This window comes from Sorex araneus, chromosome 3 (assembly GCF_027595985.1).
Source record: "Sorex araneus isolate mSorAra2 chromosome 3, mSorAra2.pri, whole genome shotgun sequence".
NCBI classification, from domain to species: domain Eukaryota; kingdom Metazoa; phylum Chordata; class Mammalia; order Eulipotyphla; family Soricidae; genus Sorex; species Sorex araneus.
In genome coordinates this window covers 112,095,622-112,114,877 of record NC_073304.1, presented here as the reverse complement: position 1 = coordinate 112,114,877, position 19,256 = coordinate 112,095,622, and the positions used below count along the sequence as shown (strand labels likewise).

At 64.6% G+C, this 19,256-nt stretch overlaps 2 protein-coding genes across 2 annotated transcripts; one reads left to right on the top strand and one right to left on the bottom strand.

The window, feature by feature from the left end:
* The first annotated feature begins 4,123 nt into the window (after positions 1–4,123).
* Positions 4,124–11,272, top strand: AEBP1 (AE binding protein 1). Its single transcript, XM_055133904.1, has 21 exons — positions 4,124–4,682; positions 5,577–5,948; positions 6,243–6,305; positions 6,390–6,461; positions 6,534–6,656; positions 6,727–6,804; positions 7,291–7,365; positions 7,473–7,544; positions 7,639–7,692; positions 8,003–8,112; positions 8,177–8,316; positions 8,407–8,491; positions 8,564–8,708; positions 8,788–8,873; positions 8,947–9,070; positions 9,148–9,344; positions 9,429–9,608; positions 9,731–10,079; positions 10,175–10,314; positions 10,389–10,488; positions 10,571–11,272. Exons 1-21 carry the CDS (start codon positions 4,442–4,444, stop codon positions 11,146–11,148), a joined length of 3,384 nt encoding a protein of 1,127 aa, XP_054989879.1. The 5' UTR covers positions 4,124–4,441; the 3' UTR covers positions 11,149–11,272.
* On the bottom strand, positions 11,271–19,052 carry POLD2 (DNA polymerase delta 2, accessory subunit). Its single transcript, XM_004615440.2, has 11 exons — positions 18,997–19,052; positions 17,388–17,656; positions 13,881–14,002; positions 13,683–13,806; positions 13,458–13,572; positions 13,133–13,331; positions 12,849–12,929; positions 12,594–12,751; positions 12,296–12,423; positions 11,835–11,936; positions 11,271–11,504 (listed from the first exon to the last, which is right to left on the bottom strand). The coding sequence occupies exons 2-11, from the start codon at positions 17,605–17,607 to the stop codon at positions 11,347–11,349; spliced, it is 1,407 nt and encodes a 468-aa protein (XP_004615497.2). The 5' UTR covers positions 17,608–17,656; positions 18,997–19,052; the 3' UTR covers positions 11,271–11,346.
* Positions 19,053–19,256: the final 204 nt, after the last annotated feature.

Here is a 19,256-nt window from a genome sequence, read left to right as displayed (position 1 = left end):
TGGCCATGGGTCTGCAGAAAGCACATGTGGTTTCTGAGTTGTCAGGAACGGGAAGATTGTTAGCCTGTGGATGGCTAGACACTGTCTGGAGGCGCCGGGGCCCCGGGCTCTGAGGACGCCACTCCCCTGGGCCCGAGCCTGGCCCACGAGCAATGGGCATGGGGCATTCCAGGGTCCCAGGAGTGCCAGAATCAGAGGTGTGGAAGCCCTGACCCTGATCCCAGGAGACAGGAGGAGGTCGATCCAGATCGGTGGGGGGGCTGTCGAGTGATTCCCAGAGCTTCCATTAGCCCCCAGCCCCCACGCTCCCTTGACGGACAGAGAAGCCCCAGGGCCACCCCAGTGCACCTCAGTCTCATCTTGCTCCCTGTCGTGGGGGCCTGGGCACCTCGGGGTACTGCCCCTGCCTCCCCGCGTGCCGTCCCGCAGCTGGGCACTGGAAGCCAACCCTGCTGGCTGGGTGCCCAGGCTGTGAGTCCAGTGGTGCTGAGGTATGCAGGCCCACGGAGGAGGCTGGCGATCAATACAAAGCTCATCAAGGGGGCTGGAGAGATAGCACAGCGGGTAGGGCGTTTGCCTTGCACGCGGCCGACCTGGGTTCGAATTCCAGCATCCCATATGGTCCCCTGAGCACCGCCAGGGGTAATTCCTGAGTGCAGAGCCAGGAGTGACCCCTGTGCATCGCCGGGTGTGACCCAAAAAGAAAAAAAAAAAAGATCATCAAGCCTGATGTCAGTTACCACCTGGAGCCTTCCCTGTCGCCAACGTGCAGTGGCCCTGATACCTCGTGACCCAAGCTTTGTCTTCCTCTGGTGGGAGACTGAGATGGTCCTCACTTGCAAACAGACACAGTTGGTCTCCACGCACAGCATGGCCCCCCCACACCTGTGCCCCAGGACCCAGGGCCCAGGTGACCGAGTGAGGGGTCTGGGCTGGCCCTGTGGAGGAAGGCCACGCCCAGATTGCTTGCTCTAGAGCCGGACCCTTGTTGGAAGCTTGGTAAGGATCTTCTCAGTGACCCAAGGGCCATGCCGAGGACACACGCAGGCCTGCCCAGCTTCCTGCCTGGGCACCAGGGGCAGCGGGGCTGAGGGCGTGGAGATGGGCTCGTTCAGGGGATGCCGGAGACAAACTCAGGAACCGTCCAGCTGCAGCAACCTGGGGTGAGGCCATTTCTGGTGGAAGTGGCCAGCAGGCCCTGGCAGGAAGGCCCACGGTGTCCGGCACGAGCACCCCAGGGCAGCATCAGAATGAACCACCACCTCAGAGGCCTGGTGTGTGGCCCAGGTGGTCTTGGACAGTCCTCCCCGAGGATGGCCAGCGGCAGCGGGGTAGTGACCTCACCACTTCCAAGGTTCAGGCCAGTGCTTTCTGATCCCTGATGGTCTGCACTAGAGGGGGCGTTGGCCAGGCTGGGCCAGAACTGGGGGTCGCCGAGAGCCTGGGTGTGGCGCCTTGTGCACCTCAAGCCTCCCCCCTCCCCAGCCGGTGCAGGGGAACCCAGGAACCCCGGGCAGAGCTCTGTGACAGTACGTGCCTGGCCTGGGAGGGAGCAGGGGCCCCTCTGGCTGCCTGGCCCAGCATGGCGGTTCCCAGTACCTCTGAGTGGCAAATGCTGCCACGGTGCTCAGTTAATCAGCATTTCCCTTCCCAGTTGCTCTTCCCCTGAAGCCTCCTCCTGAGGAGGGAGGCTGGGGTCCTCCTTGTCCTCCCACTCGTCACTCCACTGCCTGGGACTAGGGGCAATATTGTTGAAAGCAGAATGTGGGTTGCCCTGAGCATGCCTCCTCCTCCAGGCAGCCTCCTGGACCTCTGCACTGCTCCTCTGCTGATCTCTGGAGCACAGGTGCGGCAGCCCCTCCTGGCCTCTCCCTCCGTCACTGTTCTCTCTAGAAGGACCTGACGTGTCTGTGCTGTGGCTCAGGAGCGAACAGGACCAACCTGGCAGGGCCGGGCCCCTCCGCCTGTTGCCTCATCACTTGCCTCTCAGCTCCCCCAGGGCATCCTTCCAGGCTCTGGAGACAGGAGGGTCACTCTGCCCGGTGACCCCTTGGCACCCTCCTGGGGAGAGAGGGGCAGGCCCCATGTCTCAGAAGCCCCCAGCTAGCCCCTGTGAGTGCTCAGCATGGATGCAGACTGCCCGAGCCCCTACCCACTTAGCTGCCTCTTGGGTGGGCCGGGTGCTGCCTTGGCAATCTGGTGGCAGTGCTGTGATCCTATCCTCAGAATCCCCTGGGTGTGGGCCCTAAGGCAGGGGGCCAGCCCCCAGGAGGGGCACAGCGGCCTGATTGCCCCCCACCCCGGCACCCTACGTTGCCCCGGGGCGACTGGCTCCGTGTGGCTGAAGAAAGGTTCTTACTCTCCCGTTTTATTTTTGTATGCCTCTGTTTTCCCTGGCAGGGGTGCGGGCCCCAGTCCAGTCCACGTGTGCGCCGACTGATCTTGGAAGCAGCTCCCCGGGAAGTGACGTCTCCCAACCCCCCCCCCCCCCACAGCCGTCTTGGGCCTCCCTGACTGACACGGCCGACTCAGGGCCACAGTGCAAGTTCCAAGACAAGGTTTCAAGAAGGATGACTCACAGGCTCACAGGGGACATTTCCGGCAAGAGCCCGCCTCATTCCCACAGGGGCCTGGGCCAGCAGCAAGAGGGGAGGGCAGGGCTGATTTGGGGCCGGGGGTGGGGGTGCAGGTGGGATCTGAAAAGCCAGAAGCTGGCCAACTGTGAGAGCTGAGAGGCTGTTGGCCCACATGGACAGTGTCCTACCTGACTGCCACTGTAGCTGCCTGGGGGTCCAACGGCCCTTTAACTACAGACAGGTGTGAGCCAGGAGCAGGAGGAAGCACCTTGAAAGGATGGAGGCAGAGGGAACAAGCCTTTTTGCGGTGGTGGCAGTCCCCCAAGTGTCCCTGTCTTCTCAGGCTTCTGGTGCCTCTTTCCTTTAAGCCTGAGATTTGAGCACTGTGGGTCATCCCAGAGGCCCCGGGGTTTCTCCCACTGGCATCTACTGGGCACAAAGTCTCACATCTGACCCGATTTGGGGATCCCCTGCTAAAGTCCATCTGGGTGCTCCAGGTGTGTGTCGTCTTGCCTCCTTGTCCTGGTCTGGCCTTTGCGCAGTGACCATTCCCTATGCTTCACCCAGACAGGCATCACTGGCCAGTCATCCCGCTGCACTGGGCCAGCACTGGACGATGGCTAGACTCTGGGGCTCTCTGATGCCCAGTCTGCGGGCCACTGCGGCCCTGCGTGATTGCAAACACCTATTCCGAGTCCTGGGGGCCAAAGAGTAGCGCAGTGGGTCAAGCACTTGTCTTCATGTGGCTGACCCAGATTCAATCCCGCCATCACATAGGGTCCCCAAGCCAGCTAGGAGTGATCCCTGAGCACAGAGCCAGGAGTAAGCCCTCAGCACCAGGTGTGACCCCCAAAGCTAAAAAGTAATGATAGAAAGAAGAAAGCAAACAGTCCTGGTGAAAGGAAGGGAGGATCGGCTCCTGGTCCATGTTGGGGGTCCCTGCCAGTGGGAGGGCATGCTCCTTTGCGGAAAGGGAGGGAGGGGTCCTGACCTCAGGCGGTGGTGCCTCATTCCTTGGGATGAAATGGTGTTTCCAGGCATCCAGGGTTGGAAGGCCGCGTCCTCACCATGTAGGAGCTGGGGGTGCAGAGATGAGGCACCCGAGCTTGAAGGACCTTCTGGGCAGACGCAGGCCCCCCTGTGTGATGGGAAAGTGCTCTGGGAATCTACAACCCATCTCTGGGAAGGGGATGGAGCCTGGGGGCCCTGAGGGGCCCTGCCGGGCTGAACTGTGCCAGCACCGAGGGGCTTAAGGCGCCCCTAGAGCCAGTCCCTGTGGTCCTGGCTGGACCCTCGGGAACCCCTGCGCAGCCCCTGGGCACCCGCCTCCCAGACCCTCCGGACACCCCCACTTCTACTTCCTGGGCGCGGTTCGGGCTGCCGCAGCACGTGGCGCCCAGCGCCCCCCCCCAACACCGCCCCCCCAGCCTCTCTGTCCACGCCCCTCCAGCTCCTCCTTCCCGGTGGGGGGCGGCTCCGGAAGCCCCGGCGCCCCCGCCCAGCCTCGGCGGGCTGCTCGGAGAGGGCGGCGTGCACGCGAGCCCCGTCCCGGCTGCTGCGGTGCCTGGAACCGCGACCCCCGCGCCCCCACCCCGAGCACGCAGTCCCCCAGCTCCTGCCCGCCCTGCCCACATCCCCTCCGGCCCCCGAGCCCCTCCCGCGCCCCTGAACCCCCACCCTGCACTCCCTCACCCCTCCTCCGCGCCCCGCGCCCCTGTACCCCTCCGCGCCCCTGCACCCTTGCAGCCCCTGCACCCCCGGGCCCCTGCACCCTTGCACCCCCGCGCCCCCGCACCCCTGCACCTCTGCGCTCCTCCTCCACATCCCTCCACCCGCAGCGCCCTGCGCTCCCGCGCGCCAGGGCCATGGGGGCAGCGCGCGGGGCGTCCCTGCTCGGCGGCCTCCTGGCGCTGCTGGCGCTGTGCCCCGGGGGGCGCCCGCAGACCGTGCTGACCGACGACGAGATCGAGGAGTTCCTCGAGGGCTTCCTGTCGGAGCTGGGATCCGAGCGGCCGGAGGACGGCGACGTGGAGGCCCCGCCGCTCCCCGAACCCGCGCAGCCAAGTCTCAAAGCGCCCGCGGCCGGCTTGGCACGCGCCGGAGAGGGTGAGAGCGGGCTCGCCCAGGGACTCTGAGACCACTGACCGGGGGTGTGCCAGCTCCTGTCCCCAGCCCCAGAGGGACTGGACGAGAAGCCAGGGCGCGTCTGCTGCCCCTCCCGGGAAGGTGAGGGAGCCAGCACGGGTCGCGGGCGCGGGGCTCTCCGCCCTCTTCTTGGGGCCCCACCACTCACCTTCCTGCCCGGGTCCTATACTCCGGCAGCAGGAGAGGTGAGGGGCTTGCTCGGGCGGTGGGCAGTGCCCACATCACCCACCCTGGGGAGGATGCAGCGCCCAGCCCTCTCTCTCTGCGGGCACCCACTCCAGCTCTTCACCCCTGAGCGCCGCACCCTTCTCTGGGACCCCTCTCATTGTGCCCTCCCCAGGACAGCCCCCGCTCTGCCTCCCTAGATCCCACCCCAGATCCCAAGAATGTGATTCCTGTCTTTCCGGCTTTCTGTCCTCTGTGGGGTTCTGTCTCCAGCCCACCCTGGATGAGAGATGGCCCAAGGCCCCCCACCCCACTCTGACGTTTCTCTCCCCACTGAGGTGGCTTTGGTAGGACTGGGGCCTTTCGTCACCCTTTTCGGAGGCCCCAGGCTGGATGCCATCCCTCGCCTGCCTGTGCTCAGTTCAGAGTAGGCAGGGGAGACTCAGGCTCAGGGTGCAGGACGCCCCTCAAGGACCCCTGTGGGGCTCTGGCAGGTGGGCGGCTGAGGACTGAGCCCCCAGACTAAGGTGGGTGTGCAGAGAGGGAAAAATCACCCAGGACAGCCTCTCGGCCTCCCCACTGAGAAATGTGGGGCCCACAGACCCCTGAGCCAGGCCTCGGGCGCCTTGGGTGCCTCCTGGGGCCTGGTGGGCCTCTTCACGAGCTGACTCCAATGTGCCTTTGGGACAGGGCTTCCGGAGAAGTCCAAAGACAAAGGAAAGCAGGGGAAGAAGGATAAAGGCCCCAAGACCACCAAGCAGACCGCCGAGGGCATCCCCAGTCTGCCTAAGACCAAGGAGAAGCCGCCAAAGACCACTAAGAAGCCGAAAGAGAAGCCAGCAAAGGCCACCAAGAAGCTGAAGGAGAAGCCACCGAGGGCCACCAAGAAGCCAAAAGAGAAGCCACTGAGGGCCACCAAGAAGCCGAAAGAGAAGCCACTGAGGGCCACCAAGAAGCCTGTGCCCGGGAGAAAGCCCCCTGCCCTGAGCCCCTCAGAAGCCCCCCTCTGGCCTCTGCCCCCACCCTCTACTGCTGGCCCAGAGGAGACGCCGCAGGCGGGAGGTGGGCCGGGCTCCTTGGGGGAGCTGGGAGGGAGGGTGAGGCAGACCCCGCTTCCTGAGGCCCCAAGGGCCCCTCGGCAGGACAGGCCCTGGTCATCGTGCCCTGCGAGCACTGCTCTGATGGGTTTCTCTCTCCCTGTCCTGGGATTGGCCCAGCTGCACCCGTGGCACAGGGCTCCCAGAAGGCGCCTGCTCCCTGCCTGGGAGGAGCTGTCCTGGGAGGGCCAGGGCCGCGGGGGCGGTGGGACCTGGGCCCAGGTGAGTGCTGGGCCACCTTCTTGGCTTCCTGTTGTAGGTGGGGCCCTCCCGAGCCCTCCGCGTGGTCCAGGGGGAGAGGCCAGCATGGATGGCCAGCCTGGTGAGTGGGTGGTGAACTCCTGGCGGGCCTGGGCAGGGCATCAGCCTGGGTCTCCGGCCAGGTGACCTGAGTGTTTCCCCACAGAGCCGGATGAGGACACGGAGCTGCCCACAATGGACTACAATGACCAGATAGAGAGGGAGGACTACGAGGACTGTGAGTTGACCCCCCACCTGCTTGGGCCCCCCTCAGGAGGGGGCTCAGCCCAACCAGCCCCCCTCCCCTCAGTTGAGTACGTCCGGCGCCAGAAGCAGCCCCGGCCACCCCCCAGCAGGAGGCGGCCCCGACCTGAGCATGCAGAGAGAGACAAGCGGCCTGGGCTGGGGGTCGAGGCCCCTGAGGAGAGCAATGGTAGGACCAGGGGCAGCGGGCAGGGGGCCCGGAGTGGGGGGCACTGGCCCACTCTGTGTCCACTCCGCAGAGCCGCCTCCAAGGCCAGCGCTGCCCTCGCAGCTCCCTGACTATGGTGATGGCTACGTGATCCCTGACTATGACCACAGTGAGTGCCCACACCCCTGCCCACCCTCTCCTGCTGCTCCACACAGGCTGGCCCGCCCACCCCCCTCCTGCTCAGCCCGAGTTTGTAACCTCCTCTGGCACAAGGGTCAGTTGTCGCTGGGTCTGTCCTGTGCCCTGTCGCATGCCCAGTTCAGCCTGTCTCCTGCCCCCCTCCCCCCATGGGCCCTCTGTCCTCTGGGCCCACCGGGAGTCTGGATTCTTCAACAACGGCCCCAGCCCAGCCAGAGTGGTAGCACAGAGGGAAGGCGCTGGCCTTGCACGTGGCAGACCTGGGTGTGATCCCCGGGATCCCACATGTAGCACCGCTACAAGGAATTCCTGAGCACAGAGCCAGGAGTGGCTCCGGAGCTCCCTGGGCATGACCCAGAGGAAAACAACGCTTTAAAAGACCAACCCAATCCCACCGCCTGCCTGTGTCCCCTGAGAGACCCGTGGCCACACGCCCCTCAGCCTCACTCCCCCATAGTGGACTACTACTTCAGGCCGCCCAGGCCCCGGGAGCCCGAGCCTGCTGTGGAGACGGAGGAGCCGGAGGAGCCGAGTGAGTGTGGCTCCCTCCCCCAGCCGGTACCCCACTCCCACGTGGCCCACTTCTCCCTGCCCCCCAAGCCCCAGCTGACCTGACGGGCCCTCTCTGCCGTCATGCAGAGAAACCGAAGAAGGAGGGCAGCAAGGAGAAGGACGGCAGGTGGACAGGAGGCAAGGGCAAGGGCCACAAAGGTATGTGTGGTTGCGGGGGTGGCGCGGGGGTGTAGGCTGGTGCAGGAAGCCAGAGCGGGGGCTTCCCGGTCACTTCCTGCCTTGTTGCTCCCAGGGCCGCGCAAAGGGGAGGAGGAGGAAGAGGAGTGGGCCCCCACGGAGAAAGTCAGTGAGTGAGGGGCTGAGTGAGGGGCCGGGAGGAAAGGGGGCCACGTGTGGGGGGCGGGGCAGAGCCTGGGGTTGGGGTGGTGCTGTGGGGAGCAGGGAGCTGGGGCTGAGAAAGGACGGGCTGTACATGGCAGGGGAGGGGCGCGCAGCAGGACACCCACCTGATCCCAAGCCTGGGTTTGGGGGATCCGACGGGTCCCCCAACCTGGCCCACAGAACCCTCTGCTCCTGGGTTCCTGGACTGGGGGGAGCCCCAGGGAGGTTCCCCAGGCCGAGCCCCAGGGCAGACCCGCCGGGCCCCGTGTCTGCAGAGTGCCCCCCGATCGGGATGGAGTCGCACCGCATTGAGGACAATCAGATCCGGGCCTCGTCCATGCTGCGCCACGGCCTGGGCGCCCAGCGGGGCCGGCTGAACATGCAGGTGGGTGTCGGGGGCAGGGGCTGCCCCGTGCGCTCGGCCCCGCTCAGCCCCGCTGCCCCGACAGGCGGGCGCCACCGAGGATGACTACTATGATGGGGCGTGGTGCGCTGAGGATGACGCTCGGACCCAGTGGATAGAGGTGGACACCAGGAGGACCACCCTCTTCACGGGGGTCATCACGCAGGGCCGCGACTCCCGAGTTCAGTGAGTGGGCCCCACCCTGCTGCCGCTGCCCCAGCCCCCCACTCCCCCGTGGCTTGGGGAGGGGCAGCAGCCTGACCCGTGTCTCCCCAGTGACGACTTCGTGACCTCCTTCTTCGTGGGCTTCAGCAACGACAGCCAGACGTGGGTGATGTACACGAATGGCTACGAGGAAATGGTGGGTGCCCACTCGGCCCCCGCGGGCTCCCGGCCTGCGTGGGAAGCCGGGCTGAGGCCTGCCTCTCTGCAGACCTTCCACGGGAACGTGGACAAGGACACGCCGGTGCTGAGTGAGCTTCCCGAGCCTGTGGTGGCTCGCTTTATCCGTGTCTACCCTCTCACGTGGAACGGTAGCCTCTGTCTGCGGCTGGAGGTGCTGGGGTGCCCAGTGACTCGTGAGTGTGGGATGGTCGGGGCAGGGGGCAGCAGGGGGAGGGGGCAGGGCGGTTGGCTCAGGCGCCACTGTCTCTGCAGCTGTTCACAGCTACTACGCCCAGAATGAGGCTGTGAGCACGGATGACCTAGACTTCCGCCACCACAGCTACAAGGACATGCGGCAGGTGGCTCTCCTGGGCGGGTGGGGGCAGCCGGGCCTGCCCACCCCCAGCCCTGCTCACTGCCTCTCCCGGGCAGCTGATGAAGGCCGTGAATGAGGACTGCCCCACCATCACCCGCACCTACAGCCTGGGCAAGAGCTCGCGCGGGCTCAAGATCTACGCCATGGAGATCTCAGACAACCCTGGGGAGCACGAGCTGGGTGCGCCCCCTTCCCGCCGCGGGCCCGGGGGCTGCGAGGAGCCCAGAGTGGGCGTGGCTGAGCCCCTGGCCTTGCAGGCGAGCCAGAGTTCCGCTACACGGCGGGGATCCACGGCAACGAGGCGCTGGGCCGCGAGCTGCTGCTGCTGCTGATGCAGTACCTGTGCCGCGAGTACCGCGCGGACAACCCCCGCGTGCGCAGCCTGGTGCACGACACGCGCATCCACCTGGTGCCCTCCCTCAACCCTGACGGCTACGAGGTGGCCGCGCAGACGGTGGGTGGGCGTGGGGACCTGCAGGGGTGGGGGGCGGCCGGCCAGCACTGGGGGCGGCACAGGGCTGAGCCGGTGCCTCCCCAGGGCTCGGAGTTCGGGAACTGGGCGCTGGGGCTGTGGACCGAGGAAGGCTTTGACATCTACGAGGACTTTCCGGATCTCAACTCGGTGCTCTGGGGAGCCGAGGAGAGGAAGTGGGTCCCCTACCGGGTGCCCAACAATAACCTGCCCATCCCTGAACGTTACCTTGCCCCCGATGCCACGGTGAGCCTGGGCACAGCTTGGGCGGTGGGCGGGTGTGCCCTTGCCTGGGCGGGGTGAAGGGACAGGCACCTATGGAAGGTGCTGGAAGCCCGGGCACTGCCTTGCGCCCGCCCCGCCCCTAGGTGTCCACGGAGGTCCGGGCCATCATCTCCTGGATGGAGAAGATCCCCTTTGTGCTGGGGGCCAACCTGAATGGAGGTGAACGGCTGGTGTCCTACCCCTACGACATGGCCCGCACGCCCAGCCAGGAGCAGCTGCTGGCGGCTGCCATGGCTGCTGCCCGGGGTGATGAGGAGGAGGTGTCCGAGGCGCAGGAGACACCGGACCATGCCATCTTCCGCTGGCTGGCCATCGCCTTCGCATCTGCCCACCTCACCATGACAGAGCCCTACCGCGGAGGGTGCCAGGCTCAGGACTACACCAGCAGCCTGGGCATCGTCAATGGGGCCAAGTGGAACCCACGGTCGGGCAGTGAGTGGCAGGGAGGCCAGGGGTGGGCGGGCACTGGGTGGGCGAGGTGGTGTCCGCCCGGGTCTGGGTGACCGAGCTGTGTCCGCCCCTCCCAGCCATCAATGACTTCAGCTACCTGCACACCAACTGCCTGGAGCTGTCCATCTACCTGGGCTGTGACAAGTTCCCGCACGAGTCCGAGCTGCCCCGCGAGTGGGAGAACAACAAGGAGGCGCTGCTCACCTTCATGGAGCAGGTGAGCCCCCACCCCAGCCCTGGCACCCAGGGGCAGGGAAAGGGCAGTGGTCTCCACCCCGCCCCCTCTTGCAGGTTCACCGCGGCATCAAGGGGGTGGTGACGGACGAGCAGGGCATCCCCATTGCCAATGCCACCATCTCCGTGAGTGGTATCAACCACGGCGTGAAGACAGGTAGCTGGGGCGGGCAGGGCGGGGCGGGGCGGCCGGTCCCCGTCCGGGTCCTGGGTCCCTCACCGGCCCGCCTGGCCCGCAGCGGGCGGCGGCGACTACTGGCGGCTCCTGAACCCCGGCGAGTACCGCGTGACGGCACAGGCCGAGGGCTACACCCCCAGCGCCAAGACCTGCAACGTGGACTACGACATCGGCGCCACCCAGTGCAACTTCGTCCTGGCCCGCTCCAACTGGAAGCGCATCCGGGAGATCCTGGCCATGAACGGGAACCGGCCCATCCTGCGTGTGGACCCCTCGCGCCCCATGAGCCCCCAGCAGCGGCGCCTGCAGCAGAGGCGCCTGCAGTACCGGCTGCGCATGCGCGAGCAGCAGCGGCTCCGCCGTCTCAATGCCACGGCCACGCCGTCGCCCCCACCCCCCACGGCGAGCCCCACCCCCGCACCCACGCCCGCGCCCATGCCCGTGCCCACCCTGAGCCCCTGGCCTCTGGCCCCGGAGGGCACAGCCGACTGGGAGGAGGTGGAGACTGAGACCTACACGGAAGTGGTGACGGAGTTTGGGACTGAACTGGGGCCGCACGAGGAGCTGGAGGAGGTCACGGGCGCAGAGTTCCCCTACACCACCGTGGAGACCTACACGGTAAACTTTGGGGACTTCTGAGCTCAGCACACAGGCCCCGTGGGCCAGTCAGCCAGTGGCAGTGCTGGCCACACACGGGGGCAGGCCCCTCTCTCCCGCCCAGGCAGCGCCAATAAATCCAGGCCCCAGGAGGACCACAGGCCAACAGTAGTCTGACACTTTATTTACAAAGCAAATGCTCCCAAGGGTGCGGGGAAGGGACTGGGTGTAGCCCCAGACTCAGGGGCCCAGCCCCAGGGCTCCCAGGTCCTCCTCTGCCCCAAAGCCTGAGAAGCTGATGGCCTGGCAGGCCAGGGTGCGCAGGTTCACCAGGCAGGCCGTCTGCGTGGCACTGAAGTCCGGGACGGCCACTAGCAGCACCTTCTGGTCCTCAGGGCCTGCAGAGAACACACATGGGACCTTTTAGGTCACCTGAGCCATGGCTCCAAGGGCTGCCCATTGGCGGCTGGCACCAGAAGGGCAGGGACAGAACTGAGGATGCAGGCTGGACAGTCGGGCCGGGCTGAGGATGGAGGCTGGACAGTGGGGGAGGGGACCGAGGACAGAGGCTGGACATCGGGGAAGCTGACAGTTGGGCTGATGCCCAGAGTAGCACTGAACAGGTTCAGCCCACACTCTTGCTGTGCTGCGTGACCTCCTCTCAGGTGAACCTTGTCCTCAGTCTAGTGGGACAGCCCAGGCCAGGACCCCCAGGAGACAGAACTTGCCTCGGATAATCTTGGAGCCAAAGCTGGGGGTGTTGCCACAGAAGTAGACGTGTGGGCACTCCAGGAAGACGAATGGGTCAGTTTTGTAGAAGGGGTAACAGCCTGGAGAAGAAGACAGTGCTGAGGGCTGTCCCCAACCCCCGGCCCAGCCCAGGCGGCTCCCCGCAGCCTGCCGGCACCTGAGGGGTGACCTCCTGCTGTCCCTGCAGCCTGCAGCAGCCTGGCCTGTTCTGACAAACCCAGGTAGGCAGGTGGCCCCAGAGTGGGGCAAGGCTCGCCCCAGCCAGCTCTCATGTGTGCCCCGGGTCCTCGGCCCCAACGCAGAGCCACAGCCACAGATGGAGTAAGAACCAGTCTGGGACGAGCCTGTCTGGGCGCCACTCAGGTCCCGCCAGGCAGATGCATCCTGCTGGCCTTCCCGGTCCTCCTCCTGCCCGCTCCTTGTGGCCGAGTCCTGTTACCCAGGGTGTCGGGGGCCGTGGGGCTGATATGACGGACTCTCAGGGTCCATTCCAGGATCTCCAGGTGGTTCTCCATGCTGCTATAGCGGAAGATGTCACTCACGTTCTGTCCAGAGGTTCCTAGGAACCTGCAAAGCGAGGCTCAGTTGACCCCCACTGCGGCTAGTCCAGTCCCCCTGGTACTCGGGTGTCCAGGCCAGCCTTAGGGGAGAAACCGCCACACAAGCCCCCTAAGCCCTGGACCCTCTCTCCACCCTCCCACCCGGGCCAAGGCCAGGCTCAGCTGTGGCTACAGTACCTGACCCCATCAATGGTGGCCTGGTAGGGGTTGGTGACCAGCTGCAGAGTGGAGTAGGCAGTGGCCAGGGGGAACATGCAGGGGTGCAGCGGCTGCTGGGGGAGCGTGTAGTTGGTCGGGTCAAACTCGCCGGGCATCACATCCACAGGCACCGAGACCTGCGTGGCGCAGGGGTGGGAGGGCTCAGGCCTCTGCCCTGCCCCGGCAGCCCCCCCACAGAGCCCACCCTGCAGCCCCAGAGCCCACTGGGCTCACGCTCAGCTGTAGGAGGATCTCGTCCAGCATCTTGACAGCCTCCACACTGGCAGCCTGCGTCTTCTTGGTGAGGTACTTTGCCTGAAAGAATTGCAGTCTTGGGCCAGAGTGACAGCACAGCAGGGAGGGCGCTGGCCTTGCATGCGACCAGCCTGGGTTCAACCCGCGACATCCCATCAGGTTCCCAGAGCACCGAGTGCAGAGCCAGGAGTCAGCGCCAAGCACCGCACTGCACAGGCCTTCAGTCACTGGGGTCCGAGGCCTGCGCGAGGCCCCCGGCCTACCTTGTTAATGGAGTCTCTGCTCTGGGTGCTGTGGCTCAGCAGGTTCCCGGCCAGGATGACCCGGGAGACGCAGGCCGCGCTGCTCTGCTCGCCCTCGCCCCCCAGCTGCCCCGTCACCACATCCACCAGCAGCTGGGTGCCCAGCAGGCTCTCGCCGCCACCGCCGCCTAGGCCCAGGCCGGACACCAGCAGCACAAACCTGTGGGAGAAGTCAGGGTCACACCGAGCACCCCAGGCAGGCGGCAGGGAGGACCCATGTCCCTGGCTTCCTGTGGGGACAGCAACACGCGGACACCGGCCATGCCAGCGGCCCATGGCTACTCACCGGTCAGAGTCCGGTGGGGCTGCGGGCTGCTGGGGGGCTAGCTCCGCGAAGCAGTGCTCCTCCACCAGGAACTTCCCATCATCCCGCACAGAGCCAAGCACAGCCAGGACCGTCCCTGGGGAGCAGAGGGTCAGCCCCAGGAGGCTCACACCACCACAGGCACCACCCCTAGCGCACGAGCACCACAGCAACTGCGCACCAGGCCGGCCCCACCGCACTGCCCACCTGTGACCAACGTGGACACGTCAATGGCGCCGTCCAGCCGGATGCGCTGCAGCTCATCCTCCAGGACCAGCTCGTCGTCGGGGTGGATGTACTTGCTCCGCGGCGGTTGGGGCAGCAGGTTGTGCTAGTATGCGGAGGGCTGGTGGTTGGGGGGGCTCCACACCGTGGCCCGCGGCCCAACGCCCTGCCCGTCCTCACCTCCTCGCTGATCTCCCTGAGGACGGACGGCTGCAGCGGCATGGCCTTGAAGAGGGTCCCCACCACACAGCAGCGCTCCCCCGGCTGCAGCTCACACAGCTTCCGCACCAGCACACCAGGGCCTGCGGGGACGGCCCCCATGCACACCGGGCCATGCACGCAGGCCCAGCCCGCCCACCCCGGCCAGCAGCTGCAGTAGTTCTACACTGTTCTACAAGGCAGGCAGTGCCCAACCAGGAACCTCCAGCTGGACTATGGCCTTGCTTTCTCCAGCCCCCTCAAGGCTCTCGGTCACAGGAGAAACAGCCCGGACACCAGGGCTCCCGGGAAGCTAGAAGGGGCCACAAAATGTCCTCCTGGGGCTGGAGTGATAACACAGTGGGTGGGGCACTGGCTTGCTTGCCTTGAAGTGGCCAACCTGGGTTTGATCCCTGGCATCCAATATGGTCCCCTGAGCTTCACCAGGAGTGATCCCTGAGCCCAGAGCCAGGAGGTAGCACTAAGCGTTGCCTGGACTTTGTGCTATTGTGGCTCCTCCCCCAAGCCCCCCATAAAGAGCTCTCCCCTGGAATCTGCAGGGGACATAGGCCAGCCAACACCTGAGATTTGGTCTTCAGAACCAGTGGAGTATACTTGGCTGCTTTAAGTCACCCAGCCTCTTCAGCTGTGTAACTTGAAAATGCTTGGATTGTTTTGGGGCCACACCTGGTAGTACTTAAGGCTTACTCCCGGCTCTACACTCAGGAACCACTCCTGGCGGTGCTTGGATACCATATGGGATGCCAGGGATCCAACCCGGGTTGGCCACATGCAAGCTGTACTATCTTTCTAGCCCCTAAAATTATTTTCTTGATGACACTTGACACAAAGTTTACTTTGTGTACATTTCTTGCACCATACATGGCTGCCTGAGCCCTGAGCACCACTGCCCCCAGACAGACAGCAGCTCTGTCCCCTGCGGAGAGCTTAGCTCTGCTAAGAGCAGCCATCCACAACTGAGCCCTACCCTGACCCCTAGCGCAGTGCTTGAGTCTCAATGCGGCACTGCCCAAAAGACTGCAGCATCGCTGAAGCATCTGGACAGTGCCAGCTGCCTTGCCCCACACCTCGTTCCTTAGAACAGAGACGCCTGATTCACACTTCATCTCCCGAGAAGCTGGGCCACCCTGCTGGTGCAGGTGCCGGGAGACACGGGCTGGCATGACCCGAAGGTCCGGGTGGCAGGAGGAAGGAGCCCGAGGCCCATAAGGCTTGGGACTTGTCAGCAGAAGCGCGACTCTGGAGAAAACCCTGCAGGAGATGGTGGGAAACGTGGCTGTGTACCAGCCCCCTCCCGGCCCAGCACAGAGTAGCCAAGAACATTCCAGAGCTGCGTTCCCTGGGGAGCAGGGAGGAGGCATTCAAAACAAGATAAAGCAGGATTGAGATCCAGACAGAGAGATCCAGACACAGGGAGAGGATGGACCTCACAGCCCCACTGAGGCCTGGCCCTGCCTGAGCCCCAGAAGGATCCCTCTCCCTGCCCACGAAGCAATGTAGACCCGAGCCCACTGCCATAGGCCCAGGAAGCTGAGGCCAAAGATGAAGGGAGTGTTCCGGGTCACAGGGTTAGTGCTCAGGTACATGGGCAGTAGAGGGAGAACAAGGTGCTCGGAGACGGGGGTGAGGAATGTGCAAAGGGGCCAGTGTGTGGGCACAGCCAGCCCCAGCACCAAAGAGCACCCCAGGGCCGACCCAGGCCCTCAAGAACACAGGCTCCAGAGTTGCCCGCCTCCTGCCTCAAGTAATGCTGTGCTCCCCAAGAAATCTGCCATCAGTTCAGAGCGGTAATACAGCAGGGAGGATGCTGGTTCAATGCTTGACACTGTTGGGGGCCACTATGATGATGCCCATGTTCCCAGCAGTCCTTGCACGCAGCTGACCCAGGCTTGGTCTCTGGCGCCACATGTGGTTCTCTGAGCCCCACCAGGAATGATCCCTGAGCACAGAGCCAGGAATACGCCCTGTGCACTGCAAGGTGTGGCCCACAAACCAAAATAAATGGGAGTAAACAAACCAAAAGTATCCTCAATTGTACCCAAGGCCACTGGTGCTCCCCTGCATGGTTCTAGAAAGGAGCTGGGTCCCCACTCTGGGAAGCACTGCCTAGAACCCTCAGTCTGATGCTGGTCCGCAGGGTAAAGGTTGGAAAGCAGCATTTACAGTGGTGGCACGGGGACAGGCGTCAGGAGCAGGCGGGAGCTGAGGCAGCCAGCAAGGCAGCAGCTGGTGGCCCTGGAAGTGAAGGACAATGAGCTGAGCTCCTGAGGAAAGGCGAGGAGCAGGGGTGCAGGGAAAGGAGAGCCAGCGGACAAGAGGGCTGGTGTGCTGAGAAGTACAGGCGCGGAGGGCTCTGGCGGGAGGCAGGCCACAGGGAGGCAGTGTGGGCGAGGCCTGGGGCGGCTGCTGGCCCGCCTGGAGGTGGCTGTCTCAGCTCCTGGCTCACAGCCTCAGCAGGACGAAGGACATTTTTTGCCCACAGGTCACTTTGGTGCTGAGCAGGGCGCTGATGTCAGGCTGGAGCAGCGTGTCCCTGAGGCTTGAGGGCAGTTAGGAAGGAACCAGAGAAGCAGACCCTCACTTTGTGGCAGAAGATGAGGAACAATACTTTGTCTGAGGTGTTCTGACCGAAGAAGGGGAAGTTCCCTTGCCAATTCGGCCATGACTTGGAGCTCCCGCCCCGTGTCCCAATCACCTCTGATCAATGAGCTCATCAAGCCAGCAGGCTGGAGGGTCTGAGCATGAGGGTTCCCAAAGGGTCCCCAGAGGCCCAGTGAGAACGCAAGGCTCAGGCTCACTGGACCTGGAAAACCGCCACAAGGAAATAAGATAGAGCCGTACAGATGAAAAGACTGAAAAGTTAGACAGCAAGCCTGTTCTCTAGAGTCCAGAACGGGGTCCAGCAGCGTTAGCCACAAATTACTGGGGTAGGGGGTGTGGGCGGGTGTGGGCCTGCATCAGCTCTGAGGGTCATCCACCTGCCCAGATGGCCAAGAAAGAGAGAACCAAAGACGGGATATTGCCCAGGTCAAAGGATGAGCAGAGACGAAAGAGTCCAGGAGACAGGAGGCCCGGCAAGACACAGTGACCACAGGCTGACCCACGGGGTCGAGTGGGGGCCCAGCAGCCCTGGTTCTTGGTGGAGGGCGGCTGGCAGGCCACAGAGAGGGTACTCGGCAGCCACAGCATGGGCACGGTAGACTATGATGCTGAAGGCTGGAAAATCTTCCCTGCACCAATGAAATAATAACTCACCGCCACTCTGGCGGGCTTTGGATGAAAACGGATTTGAGAGTTATATTTCCTTCACTGGATCCTCCTTGCTACTGTTAGGGGAAACTGAGGTATCTGCTGCTCGCTTTTTTCCCGGGGACCAGGCAGTGAAAGGCTCTCAGACCAGATGCCTCTCAAGCCAGGCCCAGCCCAGCTGCTGCAGAAGGGCCAGGCTCTCCCCAGACAGACACTCACCCCAGCGCTGCTGTGCCCGGCTCTCCAGGAAGGGCCTCATCTGGGTCAGGCGGGTGGCATAAATGTGTGCATACTGCCGGCCGAAGGTGCGCTCCCCAAGCCGGAAGGGCTGTGAGGAGTTCGAGTATGTCGACACGGGCACCCGGGCAAAGGTGGCATTGGTGGCTGATGGTGGGGACAGCAGCGTATGGGCCCTCTGGGCGGCCTGCTCGGAAAACATGGCTTGCTGGTGTTCCGACTGCTGCTTCCGGCCGAAGAGGAGGCGGTCACTGCAGGACAAAGACCTTCCTGCACCCCTGCCGACAGCAGCACCTTCCCGCACTGCTCTCAGCTGAGCTGTCCACATGTGCCACAGGGCCCTGTGCAAGGCGGGCAGTGCAGGAGCCATAGAAGATGGCACCAGTCATTCAGGCCAGTGTCTGACCACAACCCTCCTCCAAAAGGAGAGTAGGAAAGTCAGGGGCTTTTCTTTGCAAGCCCGCTGAGGGGCCACTCTCTGCTCCACACCCCCAGTGCTCTCCAGCACTGCCCCATCTGAGGACGAAAGGCTGGCCTTCCTGCTACCTATGCCTACTCATAAAAAGAAAACAAAGCAGGGCAAGTGGGAGAGCAAATGCTTTGCCTGTGAAGACTCTGACTTCAAATTCAGGTACGAGGGGCTGGAGCAATAGTACAGCAGGTAGGGCATTTGCCTTGCACGCGACAGACCTGAGTTCGAGTCCCAGCATCCCATATGGTCCCCTGAGCACCGCCAAGGAGTAATTCCTGACAGCAGAGCCAGGAGTAACTCCTGTGCATCTCCGGGTGTGACCCAAAAAGGAAAAAAAATTTCAGGTACGCGGGCCCTGAGTTTTGGCAGGAATGGCCTCAGGACCCCAGCCCTACAGAGACAGCCCCTATAAAGACTATTTTTAAAAATCAAGCAGAAGATAATTCAGTCATTCCTCTCTCAGAAGTCTCCCCAGCTCTCTGAGTACAAACCCTCAACTGCCCTCAGGGGCCTGACATCTGCCCCAAGGCCTGCCACCAGCCTCAATTCCAGTAGTTCGGCTCCCACCTTCGCAAACCGTGTGCCCTTACCGCACCCTACGGCCAAGGCTGGGCCATCTCCAATGCTAACGTCTTTCTAGCACCCGGCACTTTCTCTGGGTGCTGGGGCCACGCCCTACTCTGCTCAGTTACTCTGGCTCTCGGGGACCATCAGGGGTGCGGGGATGAGCCCTCCCGCCAGCTCTCTCCGCCCCGGCCGCGGGCGCGCGCGGGTGCGCGGGAGGCATGGCCGGCGGGCAGCGGGCCCACCCACTCCACGCGGACCACCCGCAGGGCCCGGGTCAGCGCTTCCTTAAGGCGCGCCGCAGCTGCAGCCCGGGAGCACGGGCTGGCGTGTCCGCGTGGACACTGCAGAGCCAGAGCAGCTGCCCGAGTCAGACCGCACCGACGCCGAACTCCTGCTTCTGCGAGGCGGCTGCGACCCCGCCTCGGACTCGGCCACCGGACGGGGCTACAGCGACCTGCTCGGACGTTCGGAACCGCGGCTGCTCCCCACGCAACGCCACCAGGCCTCGCCCACCGCCCCACGCCACCCCGCCGAGCGCTGGACCCCGCTCACCTAGGCGCGCGCCATGCCCGCCCTCCCGCCAATCCGCGGACCCCGCATCCCGTCAGTCCGCGCGCCGGGCCCGCCCACAGCAACAGCCCGCCAATCCGCGTACCGACCGCCCACTAACTCACCAATCGCTGAGCGCGACTGCTCCATCCGTCATAACGTGTACCGCCCAGCGGGCAGCCATCCTACCAATCCCGGCGCCGAAACCGCACATGCCGCGCGGGCGCCTTCGCGGCTGCGCGGAGCCCCGCCTCCAGCCCCCG

Bases quoted from the DNA above. Each gene is read 5' to 3' on its own strand.
- AEBP1 (XM_055133904.1), top strand. From the start codon at position 4,442: ATGGGGGCAGCGCGCGGGGCGTCCCTGCTCGGCGGCCTCCTGGCGCTG. The intron at 7,545-7,638 runs GTATGTGTGGTT...TGTTGCTCCCAG, and splicing joins CAAGGGCAAGGGCCACAAAG to GGCCGCGCAAAGGGGAGGAG. The intron at 9,345-9,428 runs GTGGGTGGGCGT...GTGCCTCCCCAG, and splicing joins ACGAGGTGGCCGCGCAGACG to GGCTCGGAGTTCGGGAACTG.
- POLD2 (XM_004615440.2), bottom strand. From the start codon at position 17,607: ATGTTTTCCGAGCAGGCCGCCCAGAGGGCCCATACGCTGCTGTCCCCA. The intron at 14,003-17,387 runs GTGAGTGTCTGT...CCGTCCCCGCAG, and splicing joins CCGGGCACAGCAGCGCTGGG to GCCCTGGTGTGCTGGTGCGG. The intron at 11,937-12,295 runs GTAACAGGACTC...CTTCTTCTCCAG, and splicing joins CACGGCCCCCGACACCCTGG to GCTGTTACCCCTTCTACAAA.